Source organism: Meriones unguiculatus, chromosome 18 (genome assembly GCF_030254825.1).
Source record: "Meriones unguiculatus strain TT.TT164.6M chromosome 18, Bangor_MerUng_6.1, whole genome shotgun sequence".
Lineage (NCBI taxonomy): Eukaryota > Metazoa > Chordata > Mammalia > Rodentia > Muridae > Meriones > Meriones unguiculatus.
Genome location: NC_083365.1, coordinates 14,870,865 through 14,886,990, shown reverse-complemented (window position 1 = coordinate 14,886,990; position 16,126 = coordinate 14,870,865). Strand labels below are relative to the sequence as shown.

At 45.5% G+C, this 16,126-nt stretch overlaps 1 protein-coding gene across 1 annotated transcript in view; it reads left to right on the top strand.

Moving 5' to 3' along the window:
- Snrnp200 (small nuclear ribonucleoprotein U5 subunit 200) overlaps positions 1-16,126 on the top strand; it is a 29,658-nt gene that overhangs the window by 9,284 nt on the left and 4,248 nt on the right. The window contains exons 12-35 of the mRNA XM_021657087.2: positions 110-247; positions 601-756; positions 1,287-1,457; positions 3,310-3,503; positions 3,663-3,786; positions 6,045-6,194; positions 6,599-6,709; positions 7,425-7,556; positions 7,721-7,909; positions 8,239-8,436; positions 9,013-9,165; positions 9,274-9,354; positions 9,646-9,729; positions 10,173-10,279; positions 10,591-10,709; positions 10,989-11,143; positions 11,233-11,422; positions 11,615-11,788; positions 12,710-12,870; positions 13,403-13,630; positions 13,977-14,168; positions 14,258-14,436; positions 14,586-14,737; positions 15,643-15,751. Coding sequence (XP_021512762.1) covers positions 110-247; positions 601-756; positions 1,287-1,457; positions 3,310-3,503; positions 3,663-3,786; positions 6,045-6,194; positions 6,599-6,709; positions 7,425-7,556; positions 7,721-7,909; positions 8,239-8,436; positions 9,013-9,165; positions 9,274-9,354; positions 9,646-9,729; positions 10,173-10,279; positions 10,591-10,709; positions 10,989-11,143; positions 11,233-11,422; positions 11,615-11,788; positions 12,710-12,870; positions 13,403-13,630; positions 13,977-14,168; positions 14,258-14,436; positions 14,586-14,737; positions 15,643-15,751 — 3,647 coding nt within the window. The remainder of the gene's footprint in view (positions 1-109; positions 248-600; positions 757-1,286; positions 1,458-3,309; positions 3,504-3,662; positions 3,787-6,044; positions 6,195-6,598; positions 6,710-7,424; positions 7,557-7,720; positions 7,910-8,238; positions 8,437-9,012; positions 9,166-9,273; positions 9,355-9,645; positions 9,730-10,172; positions 10,280-10,590; positions 10,710-10,988; positions 11,144-11,232; positions 11,423-11,614; positions 11,789-12,709; positions 12,871-13,402; positions 13,631-13,976; positions 14,169-14,257; positions 14,437-14,585; positions 14,738-15,642; positions 15,752-16,126) is intronic.

Sequence of the window (16,126 nt, the reverse complement as noted above, 5' to 3'; positions counted from 1 at the left end):
AGGGAATGAAACCATGGGGAATCACAAAATAATACTATAGTGATCTCGTAAGATACACAGCCTGCTGAAGGATGCAATAGCGTGAAGTTTGGGATATTTCTTCCTTTAGCAACTGCTCCCAGTGGAGAAGCTGCCAAAGTATGCCCAGGCAGGATTTGAGGGCTTCAAAACATTGAACCGGATCCAGAGTAAACTCTATCGTGCTGCCTTGGAGACAGATGAGAATTTGCTGCTCTGTGCTCCTACTGTAAGTACTGGTCTGCCTGCTTTTTTTTTTCCTCCTAGAATGTTATGGTGGCAGGTTGAATCTTAGTCTTTACACCAGGCATTATTCTTTATGTTTTTTGGGGGGTGGTGGTGGTGGTGGGATGGGGTGGGGTGGTTGGGAAGTAGGGTCTCTCGATGTAGCTCTTGCTATTCCAGAGCTCACTATGTAGACTAACCTACCTCTGCCTCCCAAGCACTGTATCACTGTGACATACCACCACTGGCTGTTCTCAGCGGTGGAAGAGCCTTTCGGGCAGTGTTACATGGGGCCCGTACAAGTCAGGCCAGTAGGCATACATAGATGAACAGGCTTTGTCTCTGACCCATCTCTAGGGTGCCGGGAAGACCAATGTGGCCCTGATGTGTATGCTCCGAGAGATAGGGAAACACATCAACATGGATGGCACCATCAATGTGGATGACTTCAAGATCATCTACATCGCTCCTATGCGGTCCTTGGTGCAGGAGATGGTGGGCAGTTTTGGAAAGGTAAGTCATAACTTCTCTAGAAGATGGTGGCTGCAGCTGTCCATGTAGTGGGGAGGGGCCTATGCATCACTGCTTCTTTTGTTAGGGAATCTGCATGTTTTTTACCATTTTCAAGGCAAAACTTGACCTAAGTAATTTCTGAAGGAAAAATGGCTTGGCCTCTGTTTTTCTTGGATCATCTCCATAGTGGGTTTGGAGTCATTGCATCTTACAGTGTTCCTGGCACATGACTATGGTTAACAGCTTGTGGGTTGTTACTCCAGTTCCACTTTCCTATGTGACCATGTTCCTGCTTCATGTAGGGCTCCTATAGATGCTTTGCGTCATCTTCCTGGGTGGAATTTAAGTAATATTTGTTCATCATTCCTGATTCACCCAGTACTTAACTTCTCCCAGTCCCCAGCACAGAAACTGCTGCCATGCCCTTCAAGCACCATCTATCGGACTTTGCATGGGATAGCAAGCTCCTGCCACTGAGCTGCACCCTAGCCCCATCACTAGTTCTTGCTGATGATCCTTTCTTTCCACAGCGCCTGGCCACGTATGGCATCACTGTTGCTGAGCTGACTGGGGATCACCAGCTGTGCAAGGAGGAAATCAGTGCCACACAGATCATTGTCTGCACCCCTGAGAAGTGGGACATCATCACACGGAAGGGCGGGGAGCGCACCTATACCCAGCTGGTGCGGCTCATTGTCCTGGTGAGTGGGGAGAGTAGCGGCAAGGAGGGACCAGCTGTGATCAGGGCATGTTTGCCCCCACGAACCTGGGGTAGCAGGACCTAAACATGAGGCTAAAGTCGTGCTGTAGCCAGCTTTATTCAGAACATCAGGCAATTCATACTCTGAGGGTTAGGAAGAATCACACGAGTAAGGTGTTCAGTGACAAGGACAAGCCTCACATGACAAAAACATGTTCCATAGAGGCATGTGAATAACGACAGCTGAAATAAACTCACTCTGTCTGCCATACCTGGGAGGAACACAAAAACATTCCAAAAGCAATTCCATGTTTTTGAAGAAACTGAGGTCACAAGACTTGTCTTGTTTTCTCACAAGCGCTCAGAATTCTCACATGACTCCATTCTGGGAATGTGTTCTGACAAGGGAGGATTTGTTGTGTTTACTGGTTCTGTGCCTTAAGGCCTTTCTATATGCACTTTCCTTCATAAGAGCTATTGTGAGTTTTACTGTTGCCATTAAACCTGAATCTGCATGTAACAGAAGCTTTATATGCTGTTTGCTATGTGCCTCATAACTCTTTGTTTCTGGCTTTGGGTTTTTTGGGATTTTTTTTTTTTTTTTGGAGACAGATTCTGTCTTGGAAATTGCTCTATAGACTTTTTTTTTTTTTTTTTTTATTGAGACAGAGTTTCTCTATGAACTCACTCTGTAGACCAGGCTAGCCTCCAACTCAGAGATCCACCTGCCTCAGCCTTCCAAGTACTGGGATTAAAAGCATGCACCCACTCCCGCTTGGCTATTTTGAATCAAGTAGAAATACACAAAAATACTTCTGTCCTCCCAAGAACATTGAAATGTTTCTTTATAAATAATTAATTTATTGTCACAAAGGATAAGTAGGGAATTGGGACATTGCATTCCATTTACTTAGAAGTGTTCACTGGGAATGGATTTTGAGCCTGAGTGGTTTTTTTTTTGTTTTGTTTTGTTTTTTTTAGTTAATTGCATTTGTTTATTTTCTATGATGTTGCACAGTGTGTGTGTGTGTGTGTGTGTGTGTGTGTACAACTTGTGAAAGTAAATTCTCTTCTTCTACAGTGCATGTTGTAGGAATCAAGCTCAGCCCATCAGGGTTGGCAGCAAAGTACCATTACCCACTGAGCCACCTCATTGGCCTCTGAGGCTTGATTAAGATGTCTAAGAAAGCAAGAAAGTAGTTTATGTTCTGTGTTCAAAGTGGGAGTTGGAAAATTATGGCTGTAAATTTTTGTTTTATTGAACATGGTCATATAGATTGGATTATGTAGCTTCTCTTGTCCTCCTGTGGCTGTGATAGAATTATTTGTAACAATGGTTACATGGCTTACAAGCCTACAGTATTGCATGTGTGGTACCGGATGTCCAGCCCTTTAAGAGAAGTTTGCTAACCCCTTCTCTAGAGCCTTGCTATTCCATGCCTGTCCTACATCAGCCCACACAGCTGCTCTCTAGGAGTGCTGAATCCTTGGCCTGCCTACATCCCTGAATTCCATTTTCATTTCATCTGAGAAGCACTGCTGTTGGGAATATAAACTTACTGTAAGCGAGTCTTGGTTGTTTTTGATCCTGGTGAAGAAATCTGCTCCAAAGTGATTTGATATAAGCTGGTCAGAACCGTCGTACATTTGTACAGAGAGGACTCACAGTTGTCTAAGCAGTCTGCAATCAGTGTGAATTCCTACTAAAAGCTGTCTTCTTTTTTTAAGGACTCTGGTTTGAGACTCCCTTTCTTATCTTCATTAGGCATATTAGAATGTATACTTAGGCACCTGACTAGTCTCAAGGGAGGAGGCTATATCTGTGCTACAGTTTGTGTCTTTCTGTTCCTTAGGATGAGATCCATCTTCTGCATGATGACAGAGGTCCTGTCTTAGAAGCTTTGGTGGCCAGGGCCATCCGAAACATTGAGATGACCCAAGAGGATGTCCGACTCATTGGTCTCAGTGCTACCCTCCCCAACTATGAAGATGTGGCCACCTTTCTGCGTGTTGACCCTGCCAAGGGCCTCTTCTACTTTGACAACAGGTATAAGAAGAAACTGGAAACTTGTTACTAAGGCAGTCTTCCTATCCCTCTCCCCTCTCTTAGGATTCCTGCATTATTGTTTCTAGGTCAGTGGAAAGATACTGTTTCCCCACTGTATTACTGTCAGAAATCTCATTTGTATAACTGTTGAATTTGTAGCTTCCGCCCAGTACCTCTGGAACAGACATACGTGGGCATCACAGAGAAAAAAGCTATCAAACGTTTCCAGATCATGAATGAAATAGTCTATGAGAAAATCATGGAGCATGCTGGAAAAAATCAGGTCTGTTGATGGTTCTTGAACCTTTTTTGTTTTTGACATTGATAAAAATAATAGCATGAATTACCAGTAATCAGAAGTGCATGAGTTATTACTACAGAACTCACTTTGTAAGATGGGGAGGAGCTAGGAGAGTCAGCACAGGTCTCTGATACCACAGCCTAGGAGGCTGAGGCAGGAGGATCAGGCCAGTTGGAGGTGACACCCCTCCAAAACAAACAAATAAAAAAACAAAACAAAAACCAAAAGAATGACTGGGGACCGGAAATGGAACTTGGTGGTAGAGCATACGCACAGCATGTGTGAATCCTTGGTTCAGTGTCCACATAAATAGATGCAATATTATAAACAATTCTGCATTCATAAATTAGCCAACTTATGGGCAGGAGAGGTGCCTCAGTGGTTAAGAGCACTGGCTACTCTTGCAAAGGACCAAAGTTCCATTATTACCACCTACATGGAAGCTCAGAATAGTTTGTTAACTCAAGTTCCAGGTGATCTGACCTCTCCTGGCCTCTGTGGACCTCAGGTGCATATAAATAACAGGCATACATGCATACAAAACACTCGTGCACATAATTAAAAACTAACAGTAAGAAAATTGGTAACTTAAAAGAAATAGATAATTTCCTGAGAAGGACTATTACTGTAGCCTAGATGGGACATAATCTGAATATGCCTATGATCAATAATGATAAGATTATAATTAATACTGCCTTCCCCCAAATTGGTGGAACCAGAAAAATCACTCTGCGTATAAGATAGCAAAACTAAAGCTGAAAAATTAAAACCTAGTGAAAGCAGGCCAGTGAGGTGAGATGGCTCTGCAGGTCACGGTGCTTGCCCCCAAGACTTGTGTGTGACCTATGTTTGCTCCCCAAAACCTTCTTGGTGGAAAGAAAGAACCAGTCACTACTCTGACCTCTACAGGTGTGCTATGGCATGCATGCATGCTACACACACAAAGTAAACTATTCATCAAACAAACTGCAGGGATAATGGTGCGTGCTTTTAATCCCAGCTCTGAGTTCCAGGCCAGCCAGGGATACATACATAGTGAAACCCTATCTCAAAACACCAGTGATAGTGGATTTTATTTGTTTGTTTTTGTTGTTGTTTCTTGTTGTTTTGTATGTTGTTTTCCAAAACAGGGTTTGTCGAACTCACAGAGATCCTCCTGCCTCTGCCTCCCAAGTGCTCGGATTACAGGCATGTGCCACTGCCCGGCTTTTTTTTTTTTTTTTTAAGTTTTACAATTTAGGGTTTTCTGTGTAGCCCTGGCTGTCCTGGAACTTGTAGACTAGGCTGGCCTCAAACTCAGAGATTCACCTGCCTCTGCCTCCCAAGTGCTGAGGTTAAAGGTATATGCCACCACTTCCCAGCATATGTTTTTACATTTATTTATTTATATTTTGTTTGGAAGTTACTTTGATAAAAATTTTAGTTGAACAGAAGTTAGCAGTGTTAAACAGGGCAGGAGGTAAGAGGTTGTGCGTTTCTTCTTTTGATAAAAGCATGAGGATTTGTATGACAAGCTATGAATGACTTGAGGACGCTAGATCTTAGGAGCACTATATTTCTTACAATATGGTACTAGATTCAAATGTCCTAAATTTTTGTAAATATTGTAATAATTTTGCTATTATCTTGCAAAAGCATCTTTATTTGGCTTAGGTTTGTTAGGGCTCTGAACATATTCTTAATTGAAGCCTCTGAATCTTCATCCATTGTGTATTTAAGATTGCTGTTTAAGGTAGAATTCTAGAATTTGAATTAGTTTAGTTTCTCAGCTGTAAGACTGTGTCACTGGGAGGGGGCCTCTCCTTTTCTGGGGGGAAGGGAACAGAGGAAAGGAGGTACAGGAGTAGTGGGCAGTGTGGGAGGGGTGGAGGCACCCTTGGGATGTAAATAAGCTAATATAAAATTTAAAAAAAACAAAAAACGGTGTCACTGTCCTTGGTAGATTCCCCTATGTTTCCTGAGCTGTTCTTGAACTCTCTGTGTAGCTAGACCAGCATGGAACTTAGCTACAGCCTTGAGTACACGAGTTATAGTTGGAGTCATCATGCCCACCTTCCCTTTGGGTACTGTCAGCCCTGTTAGACTCTTTTCCAAACCAGCATGCATTTTGCCATGGACTCTTTCTAAGCCATGGCTTCTGGCTATAGTGGAGCAGCCTCTGCTTCTTGCAACTGGTGCCCTGGTGCTATGAGAGCAGCTGCTGAAGGTGCATCTTTTAACTGTAGCCTGATTCTCCTTAGGTGCTGGTGTTTGTCCACTCTCGCAAAGAAACTGGGAAGACAGCTAGGGCAATCCGTGACATGTGCCTGGAGAAGGACACCTTGGGTCTGTTTCTTCGAGAGGGTTCTGCCTCCACTGAAGTCCTTCGTACAGAAGCAGAACAGTGCAAGGTAGGAAGGGGCCACCTGTTTCTCTGGCTCCTGCCTGGTGACTGGTTCCATATTGCTGGATAGATTTCTTTGGGACCCTGTGCACCGAGTGCTATTGTTGCAGACAGGTTAAAAGTAATTGGGGGCCAGGGAGATGATGGAGGTACCTGTTGCCAAGCCTGAGTTCAATGACCTGAGTTCAATCTCTGGGACCCACATAGTGGAAGAAAGAATGACTCACACAGATTGTTCTCTGGCCTTCACACACATGCTACACACAGGCATATATACAAACATTAGTACATACGGTTTTCTAAAAAGTGACTTTGTTATGGTTATAGGAGCTCCTGTGGAAAGGTTTCCTTTGGTCCTGGGGGAGTCTCACAGAGAGGCTGGCCTCACTCTGTCATCTTTTCTGTTCACAGAACTTGGAGCTGAAGGATCTTTTGCCCTATGGCTTTGCTATTCATCATGCAGGCATGACCAGAGTTGACCGAACACTTGTAGAAGATCTTTTTGCTGACAAACATATTCAGGTGAGGAGGTAATGGAGGCTTTGGAACATCTGAATGTCAGCAGCTCTACCCTGAGTGGGATCCGTAGCCTTTTTTTTTTTTTTCTTTTAAGATTCATTTCTATGTATTTTTATATGTGTTTGTGTGGTTTGTAGGAGTTTATATGTACCACATCCATGCAAATGCTCTCACAGGCTGGAAGAGCGCAGTAGGTCCCCTGGAGCTGGAGTTCTATATTGTTGTGAGCAGGTGTGGGTTCTGGGACCTGAAGCCCAGTCCTCTGCAAGAGTGGTATATGCTGAATCAGCACCAACCAGTGAGCTGTTCTCCATTCCTAGACTTTGATATCTGGACCAGCTAGCCCAGGCTAGAAGGCTAGGCTAGTTATGTTGACCCTACCAACCATTTATACACTGTGTGAGGGAAGATGGATGCTTCATAGAACACTACACCATAATTCATAGGGTCAGGACCACATTTTTTGAATGTTTTATAACTAAATTATTAATACAAGTTCAAACTTCTGATCTGTAAGTGTCTCTGGAACCATGGGATATTAGTTGTCAAATATGTAAGGGACTGAAGGAACTCTTTCCTTTTTGCTCCAGTGTCACATTGAGTACCGAGACACACATCCACTCCTGCCTCCAGTTAAGCTCAGAAGCCAGGTGGTCCAGGGGTATGAACCTGCCCTGATGGTATCTGTTGTCCTCAGTACCTTCTTTTACCTCTGCAGGTTTTAGTTTCCACAGCAACTCTGGCTTGGGGTGTAAATCTCCCCGCACATACAGTCATCATCAAAGGCACCCAAGTGTACAGCCCAGAGAAGGGGCGCTGGACAGAGCTGGGAGCACTGGATATTCTGCAGGTACAGAGCCTCTGAGATGATTCCCAGCGGATGGGCATCCTGTGCCCGGAGGGCAAAGGTGTTGGAAAGACAGCAGATCAAGGCCAGATTCTAAAGTGTATAGATTCCTTGAGTCAAACCCAAAAGCTCTGTTACACCATTTTCTTTTATTGCTTCTGACGTAGATGCTGGGCCGTGCTGGACGACCCCAGTATGACACCAAGGGTGAAGGTATACTCATCACATCTCATGGGGAACTTCAGTACTACCTCTCCCTCCTCAACCAGCAACTTCCTATTGAGAGCCAGATGGTATCAAAGCTGCCTGACATGCTCAATGCGGAAATTGTGCTGGGGAATGTCCAGAATGCAAAGGTAGGGAAGGCTTTGTCTTTGGAGTTTGCACTTTTCCGTAGAGTCTCAAGGGACTTGGAGGGGCATGCCTCCTGTGAGGGTGTTGAGGGCCAGCAGTGTCTGGACCGTATCTTATGCAGGGCAAGCTTGTTGGGTTTGTGGCAGATAGTTCTTTTTATGTTTAAGGTACTTGAAAAGTTTTGTTTCTGTTTTTAATTGACATATTGAAAACATCAGAAGACACTGTACTGTGTGTTCTTGTGCTTGAGAATTAACGTCCAAGCTGTGTGTTTGGCTTCTCTTTGGACGTTAGCAGCTTGTCATGCTCAACACTATGAGCTGTCTTGCAGGATGCCGTGAACTGGCTCGGCTATGCCTACCTGTACATCCGAATGCTCCGATCCCCTACCCTCTATGGCATCTCTCATGATGACCTCAAGGGAGATCCCTTGCTGGACCAGCGCCGACTAGATCTTGTTCACACTGCTGCCTTGATGCTGGACAAGAACAATCTGGTCAAGTACGACAAGAAGACAGGCAATTTCCAGGTGATTAGCCTACGGTTTCTGAGAAAGTTTTAGCAAAAGTTTAGGGCCTTGATTTATGTCTAATTACTTCTGTCTAATTACTTCTTGTCTAGATTGGGAATTAAACTACCCTTTGAGCTATGAACTTAACTTTCAAATTTTTATTACTTACGTATATTTTTAAAAATTTTTATTACTTTTTTTTTATGTGTATGAGTGTTTTGCCTGCATGTTTATCTGTATACCACATGTGTGCCTAGTTCCCACAGAGGTCAGAAGAGGGTATCGGCTGCCTTGGGACTGGAAATGGTTGTAAGCCACCATGTGGATGCTCAGACTTGAACCTTAGGCTATTTTGAAAAGCAGCCATCTCTCCAGCCCTTAGGTTTTAAAAATGGTATTTAGTTTTCAGAGTTTGGCCTATGTGATGATCAGTTTTCCATAGGTCAGTTTGTTGTGCCATCTTTCTGTGCTGAGCCTGTATTGGGCAGGCAGTCGTATAACCAGGAGTTGATCCACTCTCAGGACAGTCGCTTAATGTTAGAAGTTGGGGACTGGTCACTGGTCAGCTTTGTACTGAGTCTTCCTTCTTTGTAGGTGACAGAACTTGGCCGGATAGCCAGTCACTACTATATCACCAATGATACTGTGCAAACCTACAACCAGCTGCTGAAGCCCACTCTGAGTGAGATTGAGCTTTTCCGAGTGTTCTCCTTGTCCTCAGAGTTCAAGAACATCACTGTAAGAGAGGTGAGCCATCAGCGTGCCAGGAAAGCAGCTGGGACCCCACTGCTAGATTACTTCCTTTCTTGACCCTTGCCCTGTGGATTCTCCATTACCTGTCTTTCCTTGAGACAGGAGGAGAAACTGGAGCTGCAGAAGTTGCTGGAGAGGGTGCCCATTCCTGTAAAGGAAAGCATCGAGGAACCCAGTGCCAAGGTTAGCATGTCGCCATTCCAGATGAATCCTCAGCGTGGTCGCATGTACAATTCTTCCTGCTCTTTGGCCATGTTAGGGGTTGACCGATCGTGCTGTTCTACTGGCTCTACCCCCTCTCCCCGATTTCCCTACTCTGCTTCCTTCTCACATATATTTTATGTGGAATAATAATTATCTAATGTGGCGGTCAAGAACTATGGAAGAACTAGGGGTGCCCAGAGCAGAAATACAAATAATTTCTCGGACTATTCAGTGATTTTTCCTTTGCGAGCTGTCCTTGCTTCTTTGCAGATCAATGTGCTTCTTCAAGCCTTCATCTCACAGCTGAAACTGGAGGGCTTTGCACTGATGGCTGACATGGTGTACGTGACCCAGGTGAGAAGTTGCGCTGAGTGATGAGCAAGAGTCCACAGCTCCTGTGCCCTCTGTGCTGCGTTCCTCGAAGGAAGGAGGCCTGACAGTGCTGTTTCAGTGGGCCAGCTGTTTGCTGCCACTTCAGTTCACCACTTTGCTGTGTTGATCTTGAGCATGTAGAAGGACCTGCCCTTACCAAGTGCTAAGAGGCTCTGTAGTCCTCGTAGAGAGAGATACACTGGGCATGTCACCTTCTCCAAGAAAGATGACTTCTTACTGTAGCTGTGAGGGTCATAAAAAATATCACAAAATATTTTTTATAATTACTCTGTCTTAACCTAAAAGGGTAGGAGACAGAGAAACTCCTGTTCCTGAGTTGGTATGAGGGACTACATCAGATTTTTGAGATTACTGTGGTAGACTGGCTGTAAGGTTTCACAGTGTGAATACTTGTCTTTCTGCAGTCCGCTGGCCGGTTGATGCGTGCAATCTTTGAAATTGTCCTGAACCGAGGTTGGGCTCAGCTTACAGATAAGACCCTGAATCTCTGCAAGATGATCGACAAACGCATGTAAGGGCTCAGTGAACTAGAGGCTGGTCACTGTGAATTTGGTCCTTAGTGCATTTGATGTTCAGTCTTGGTGGCTAAGATGTGGCAATAACCTGGGTGAAAGTTGGGAAGTAGAAGGGTCCTCTGGAATGTAGGGCTCAGGGAGCAATGGCTACTATTGCCCGTCTGGTCTTCCTGCTCGCAGTTTGAGACATCTTCCTCTAATGCTAGGATCTATAGCATGCTATCCAAACTGTGGGAAACTGTGATGAAGACAGTTTGTTCACAGACCTACAGAAAGAGTTAACCAGCTTTGTCTCTTTTCGGAATAGGTGGCAGTCCATGTGTCCTCTTCGCCAGTTCCGTAAACTTCCTGAGGAGGTAGTGAAGAAGATTGAGAAGAAAAACTTCCCCTTTGAGCGGCTGTATGACTTGAACCATAATGAGATAGGTGTGTGAGGTTCTTGTCCTGTCCTGCAGCCCAGGATCTTTCTTTATCATCCTCCTACTCCCCAGGTCCTAGGTCCTGGGCACTGGTACCTATGCTTACACTCTACTATAGGACAAGTTCACACTCAGACTCAGGACTTTGAACCATTTGAACTGTCCTGAGGCTAAAGTGGGGAACCTGTCCGTAGAATCTGCTCCTTTCCCACAGTTGCCCTTGGGCATTGTTTGCAGATTTTCTAGGCTGGCTGGGCAGCAGTCCCCATGCTCTTACTTCTCATAGGTGAGCTTATTCGAATGCCGAAGATGGGGAAGACCATCCACAAGTATGTCCATCTTTTCCCTAAGTTGGAGTTGTCAGTGCACCTGCAGCCTATTACGCGCTCTACCCTGAAAGTGGAGCTGACCATCACACCAGATTTCCAGTGGGATGAAAAGGCAAGGCTTTGTTGGTCAGGTGGTTGGAGTTGGAGATGCTGAGTCCCCTCACTGGCTCATTCTTATTTTGACCATGCTTGGGTTGGCAGGTCCATGGTTCATCAGAGGCATTTTGGATTCTGGTAGAGGATGTGGACAGCGAGGTGATTCTGCACCATGAATATTTTCTACTGAAAGCCAAGTATGCCCAGGATGAGCACCTCATCACATTCTTTGTTCCAGTCTTCGAACCATTGCCCCCTCAGTACTTCATCCGAGTGGTGTCTGACCGCTGGCTCTGTGAGTGTCTCCTCTCCGTGTCCCCTAGGAGCATACCTTCCAAAGATGGTAGAGAGCTTCTTACTTTGTTACAGCCTTGCCTCTGTTGAAAGAGCGATACTGACACAGCCTCAGGTCTCTAGTGTTCATGGATGGGGCTGAAGAGTCTGCTGGAGGTTGCGGCGTCCTAGCCTTCCATTTCTCTCCTGACAGCTTGTGAAACCCAGCTGCCTGTCTCCTTCCGGCACCTGATCCTACCAGAGAAGTACCCACCTCCAACTGAATTGTTGGACCTGCAGCCATTGCCTGTATCTGCTCTAAGAAACAGTGCTTTTGAGAGCCTTTACCAAGATAAATTTCCTTTCTTCAATCCCATCCAGACTCAAGGTAGGTGTTTGAGTCTCAGATATTTGGTTCCCATCCCATGCATGCCTTTTTTTTTTGTCTCTGGAGACAGGTTTCTCTGTATTACAGCCCTGGCTATCCTAGAACTCGCTCTGTATACCAGGCCAGCCTCTTAACTCAAGAGATCTATCTGTCTGCCTCCCAAGTGCTGGAATTAAAGGTGTGCCAGAACTGCTAGAACAGTTTTCTTCCTACAAGTCGTTGCTCACTGTTAGATTTGCTTGTGCCCTGCATATCTCCCTGAGGAATGTTAGAAGAGTAATAAGTCTTTCCATGGTGAACTGTCATTCCTCCTGCTCCAGGAATGCCTGTTCCTGTGCTTCAGTTTTGACCCAGAGTCTGACACTGACAGAGATTCCATCGCTGTAAGCAATGACTGTGCTCACAGAGCAGGCACTGTGTTCTGAGTACTCGGCTGAGCACAGGACCAGTGTTTCTCTCTTCAGCAGTCCTGAGAAAGGGTTACTACTTAGTGCCACAGTTAATTTGTATCCCATGAGGCATAGGAAGGAGTCCTAATTAAACCAATTAATAGTTGAGCTTGGGCTTTTAGCCAGGTCTTGATGCTGGGGCTCACCATCTGTATTTGACCATTTCTAGGGAGCATTCTCTGCTGATGGGGCAGAGAAAGGTGTCCTGTCCTTTTCGTTGAGTCCTGGTCCTTGAGAGGCAAAGGTGTTGGATTTCTTTTGCTTGTTCTTTCTTTCTATAAATCTCCAAGAGGCTGTAGCTTGATCTTGGACTTTTTTCTTTCCTGCTTTGTAGGAGAAAGTATTGTGAGGCACAGCCAGCCGGGCTGTGTTCAGGCCTTTTTGTACTGCATAGCTGGTTGACTTTGTGTCTCTTGGTGTTCATAATGTTCTGTTTCACCTCCATGTTGACTCCAAACTTTTTGGTTTCCAGTGTTTAATACTGTGTACAACAGCGATGATAATGTGTTTGTGGGGGCCCCCACGGGCAGTGGGAAGACCATCTGTGCAGAGTTTGCTATCCTGCGGATGCTACTGCAGAATTCTGAGGGGCGCTGTGTCTATATTACCCCCATGGAGGCTCTGGCAGAGCAGGTGTGTAATGTGCTGTTCGTCTGTGAACTTCCCAGAACCCATTCCATCTGTGACTCCACATGAATGTTTTCTCATCTCTGCCAACTGCGTTATCATTTTTTTTTTCTTTTATTTTTCTAGACAGGGTTTCTTTGTATAGCCCTGACTGTCCTAGAACTTGCCTCAAACTCAAGAGATCCACCAGCCTCTGCTTCCTTAGTGCTGGAATTAAAGGCATTTGCCACCACCGCCTAGCACATTACCATTTTTTAAAGAATACTTCCCTGTCATTTAAAAGCTGGTGTGGCTCAAAATCATGAATAGAGTAGTGTGGGAAATTATTATCATCACAGCTGCTTAGGAGGCTGATATAATAGGTTCATTTGAACCCACAAAAAAGTTTGAGGTCAGCCTGGGCCGCCATCTCAAAACAAACAAACAAAATAGTGTAAGGTCTCATAGCAGCAGTTCTCTCTAACGTGTCAGTTCTCCTAGCAAGTGAGAGGTGCACATATGGCCTACTGTTCTTATGTCTTCTTCCCCTGCCTCTCAGGTGTACATGGACTGGTATGAGAAATTTCAGGACAGGCTCAACAAGAAGGTGGTGCTGCTGACGGGGGAGACCAGCACAGACCTGAAGCTTCTGGGCAAAGGCAACATCATCATCAGTACCCCTGAGAAGTGGGACATCCTCTCCAGGAGGTGGAAGCAGCGCAAGAACGTCCAGAACATTAACCTCTTCGTGGTGGATGAGGTCCACCTCATTGGGGGCGAGAATGGGGTATGCTTGGCTTTGCAGCACAGAGGACGTCTGGGGCTGCCCAGTTCACATTGGGCCTGAAGCCAGGGACAGGGGTCTTCACAAAGAATTCTGCCTATTGCTTTATTTCAAAAGGCGACCTGAGGTGTTTTTGTTGTTGTTGTTTTGTTTGTTTTGTTTTTGTTGTTTGTTTTGATAGAACTCTTAGAAAATGATGTTGCTCAGTGATGGTTGTCTCTTTGGGGTAGAGGCACCACCTAGTTATGGAGAGCCCATAGTTGGGACTGGCGGAGGCAGTTGGCCAAGGGAACACCCTTAGGTGGAGGCAGGAGCCTGGGCCTGGAATGACTCCTCCTCTCTTTCTCAGCCTGTCTTGGAAGTGATCTGCTCCCGGATGCGCTACATCTCCTCGCAGATTGAGCGGCCCATTCGAATTGCTGCACTGAGCTCCTCACTCTCCAATGCCAAGGACGTGGCTCACTGGCTGGGCTGCAGTGCCACCTCCACCTTCAACTTCCACCCTAATGTGCGTCCTGTACCTTTGGAGCTGCATATCCAGGTAGGACCCTGTCTTCATTCCTCCATGGCCTCAGGGATTCCTAATTACCTGGGTCTAGTGACCTCAGTGTCTTCGCTCTTTGCTTCCAGGGCTTCAACATCAGTCACACACAGACTCGCCTGCTGTCTATGGCCAAGCCTGTGTACCATGCTATCACCAAGCACTCACCTAAGAAGCCCGTCATTGTTTTTGTCCCATCTCGCAAGCAGACCCGCCTTACTGCAATAGACATCCTCACTACCTGTGCAGCAGACATCCAGCGGCAGAGGTGTGTGTGGTCTGTTTTCTGGGGTGGGTAGGTGCATGAAGATCATATTTTATGAAGTTGCCCCCTGCCCTGGCTAAGGGGACACGTAAGGCTGGGGTCCACCACAGATTGAAATGCCTCTGACTCAAACTTGTTCTTATTCTGCCCAGGTTCTTGCACTGTACTGAGAAGGATCTGATCCCTTACCTGGAGAAGCTGAGTGACAGCACACTGAAGGAAACACTATTAAATGGGGTGGGCTACCTGCATGAAGGGCTGAGTCCCATGGAGAGGCGCCTAGTAGAGCAACTCTTCAGCTCAGGTAAGAAAACCTCATAGTGCCCAAAGCTTTCACAGTTGTATTCAACTTGAGGATGTGGATAGCATTTCTCTTAAGGAACAGTACTCAGTTCACAATGCCAGTAGACTACTGTATGTCTCATCTCCTTAGCTTCCTCTAAAGCACTTAGGACAGATATTTCTCCCTGCTAGATTAGAAAACAGGCACATAAGCTGGTACCATTTCAGAAACTGGTTTTCGGGAGTCGGGGCCCATCAGCCAGTAGATCTAGGTTCTGTGTGGGGTTAGACCTTAAAAGGTGGCTGTGGATTTGTGGATCTCCTCTTGCCTGCTACCCTTGTTTGACCTGTGGCATTTTAGGGATCATTCTTTTTTTTTTTTTTTTTGATGATGATGAAAAACTTTATTTCAATTTGGAGGATCTAGGAAACAATATGTTTCTTGTTTTTTACTAGATTACAGAGTGCTTTTCTCCCTACCTTCCTACTTTTCTTCCTTCCTGGGATCATTCATTATTCTGGCACTGTGTGGCAGAGCCTTGCTGTAGCTCATCTTGCCAGAGACACTGTCAGTTTTTTATTCTGAATCAGCCTGGTTTGGATATGCTCAGAGTAAGTTTGATGAACTAGCCACAGTTGGGTCGGTATTAGCTTTCACCCTCAGGGAGCCAGTGCAGTGCAGGTGTGGCTTTCCTGGGCTTTGAGCTCTCTTAGATTGCTTTGTTTCTTCTAGGATAGTCTCAGAGTAAAAGGTATACCAATAGTGTGGTACGGCTTTTCACAGCCCTTCATTAGGGTCAGCCCTTGTTCCTAGACAGCCTCACTCTGAGTTTTGAAATGTAGCACAAGGTTGGCCACTGCCTGCCAGTGAAGCAGATGTTTTCCGGGAGACCTGCCCTCAATCTTCCTCTCCCTTCCCCTGCTCAGGGGCTATCCAGGTGGTTGTGGCTTCTCGAAGTCTCTGCTGGGGCATGAATGTTGCTGCGCATCTAGTGATCATCATGGATACTCAGTACTACAATGGCAAGATCCATGCGTGAGTATGGTTGCTATGGGCATAAACGGATCTCCCTCCTAAAACGAGTGTAAGTCTGCAGATGCAGGTACAGGCACCTCAACAAGGCTAGAGTTCCACTAGACTGTGTTAGTGTTTGGTCCCAGGACCTCGACTTATATTTGCTTTTTAGTTGTTGGACTTCTCTCTCAGCAGTTTAGAGAGATAAGACCTTACAGACAGGAGGAGAAGTGGTTGTTGGCCTGCTTCCCACAATAGGAAGACTGGATGGGTCCTTACAGAAGTGCAGGGGTTCAGTGTTCTCAGAGCCGGGATGATATAACTTTATTTTTTTTCCCCAACATGCAGATTATTTTGAAATTTGCTTTGAGTTTTGGTTACTTTTTAATTTGTGAA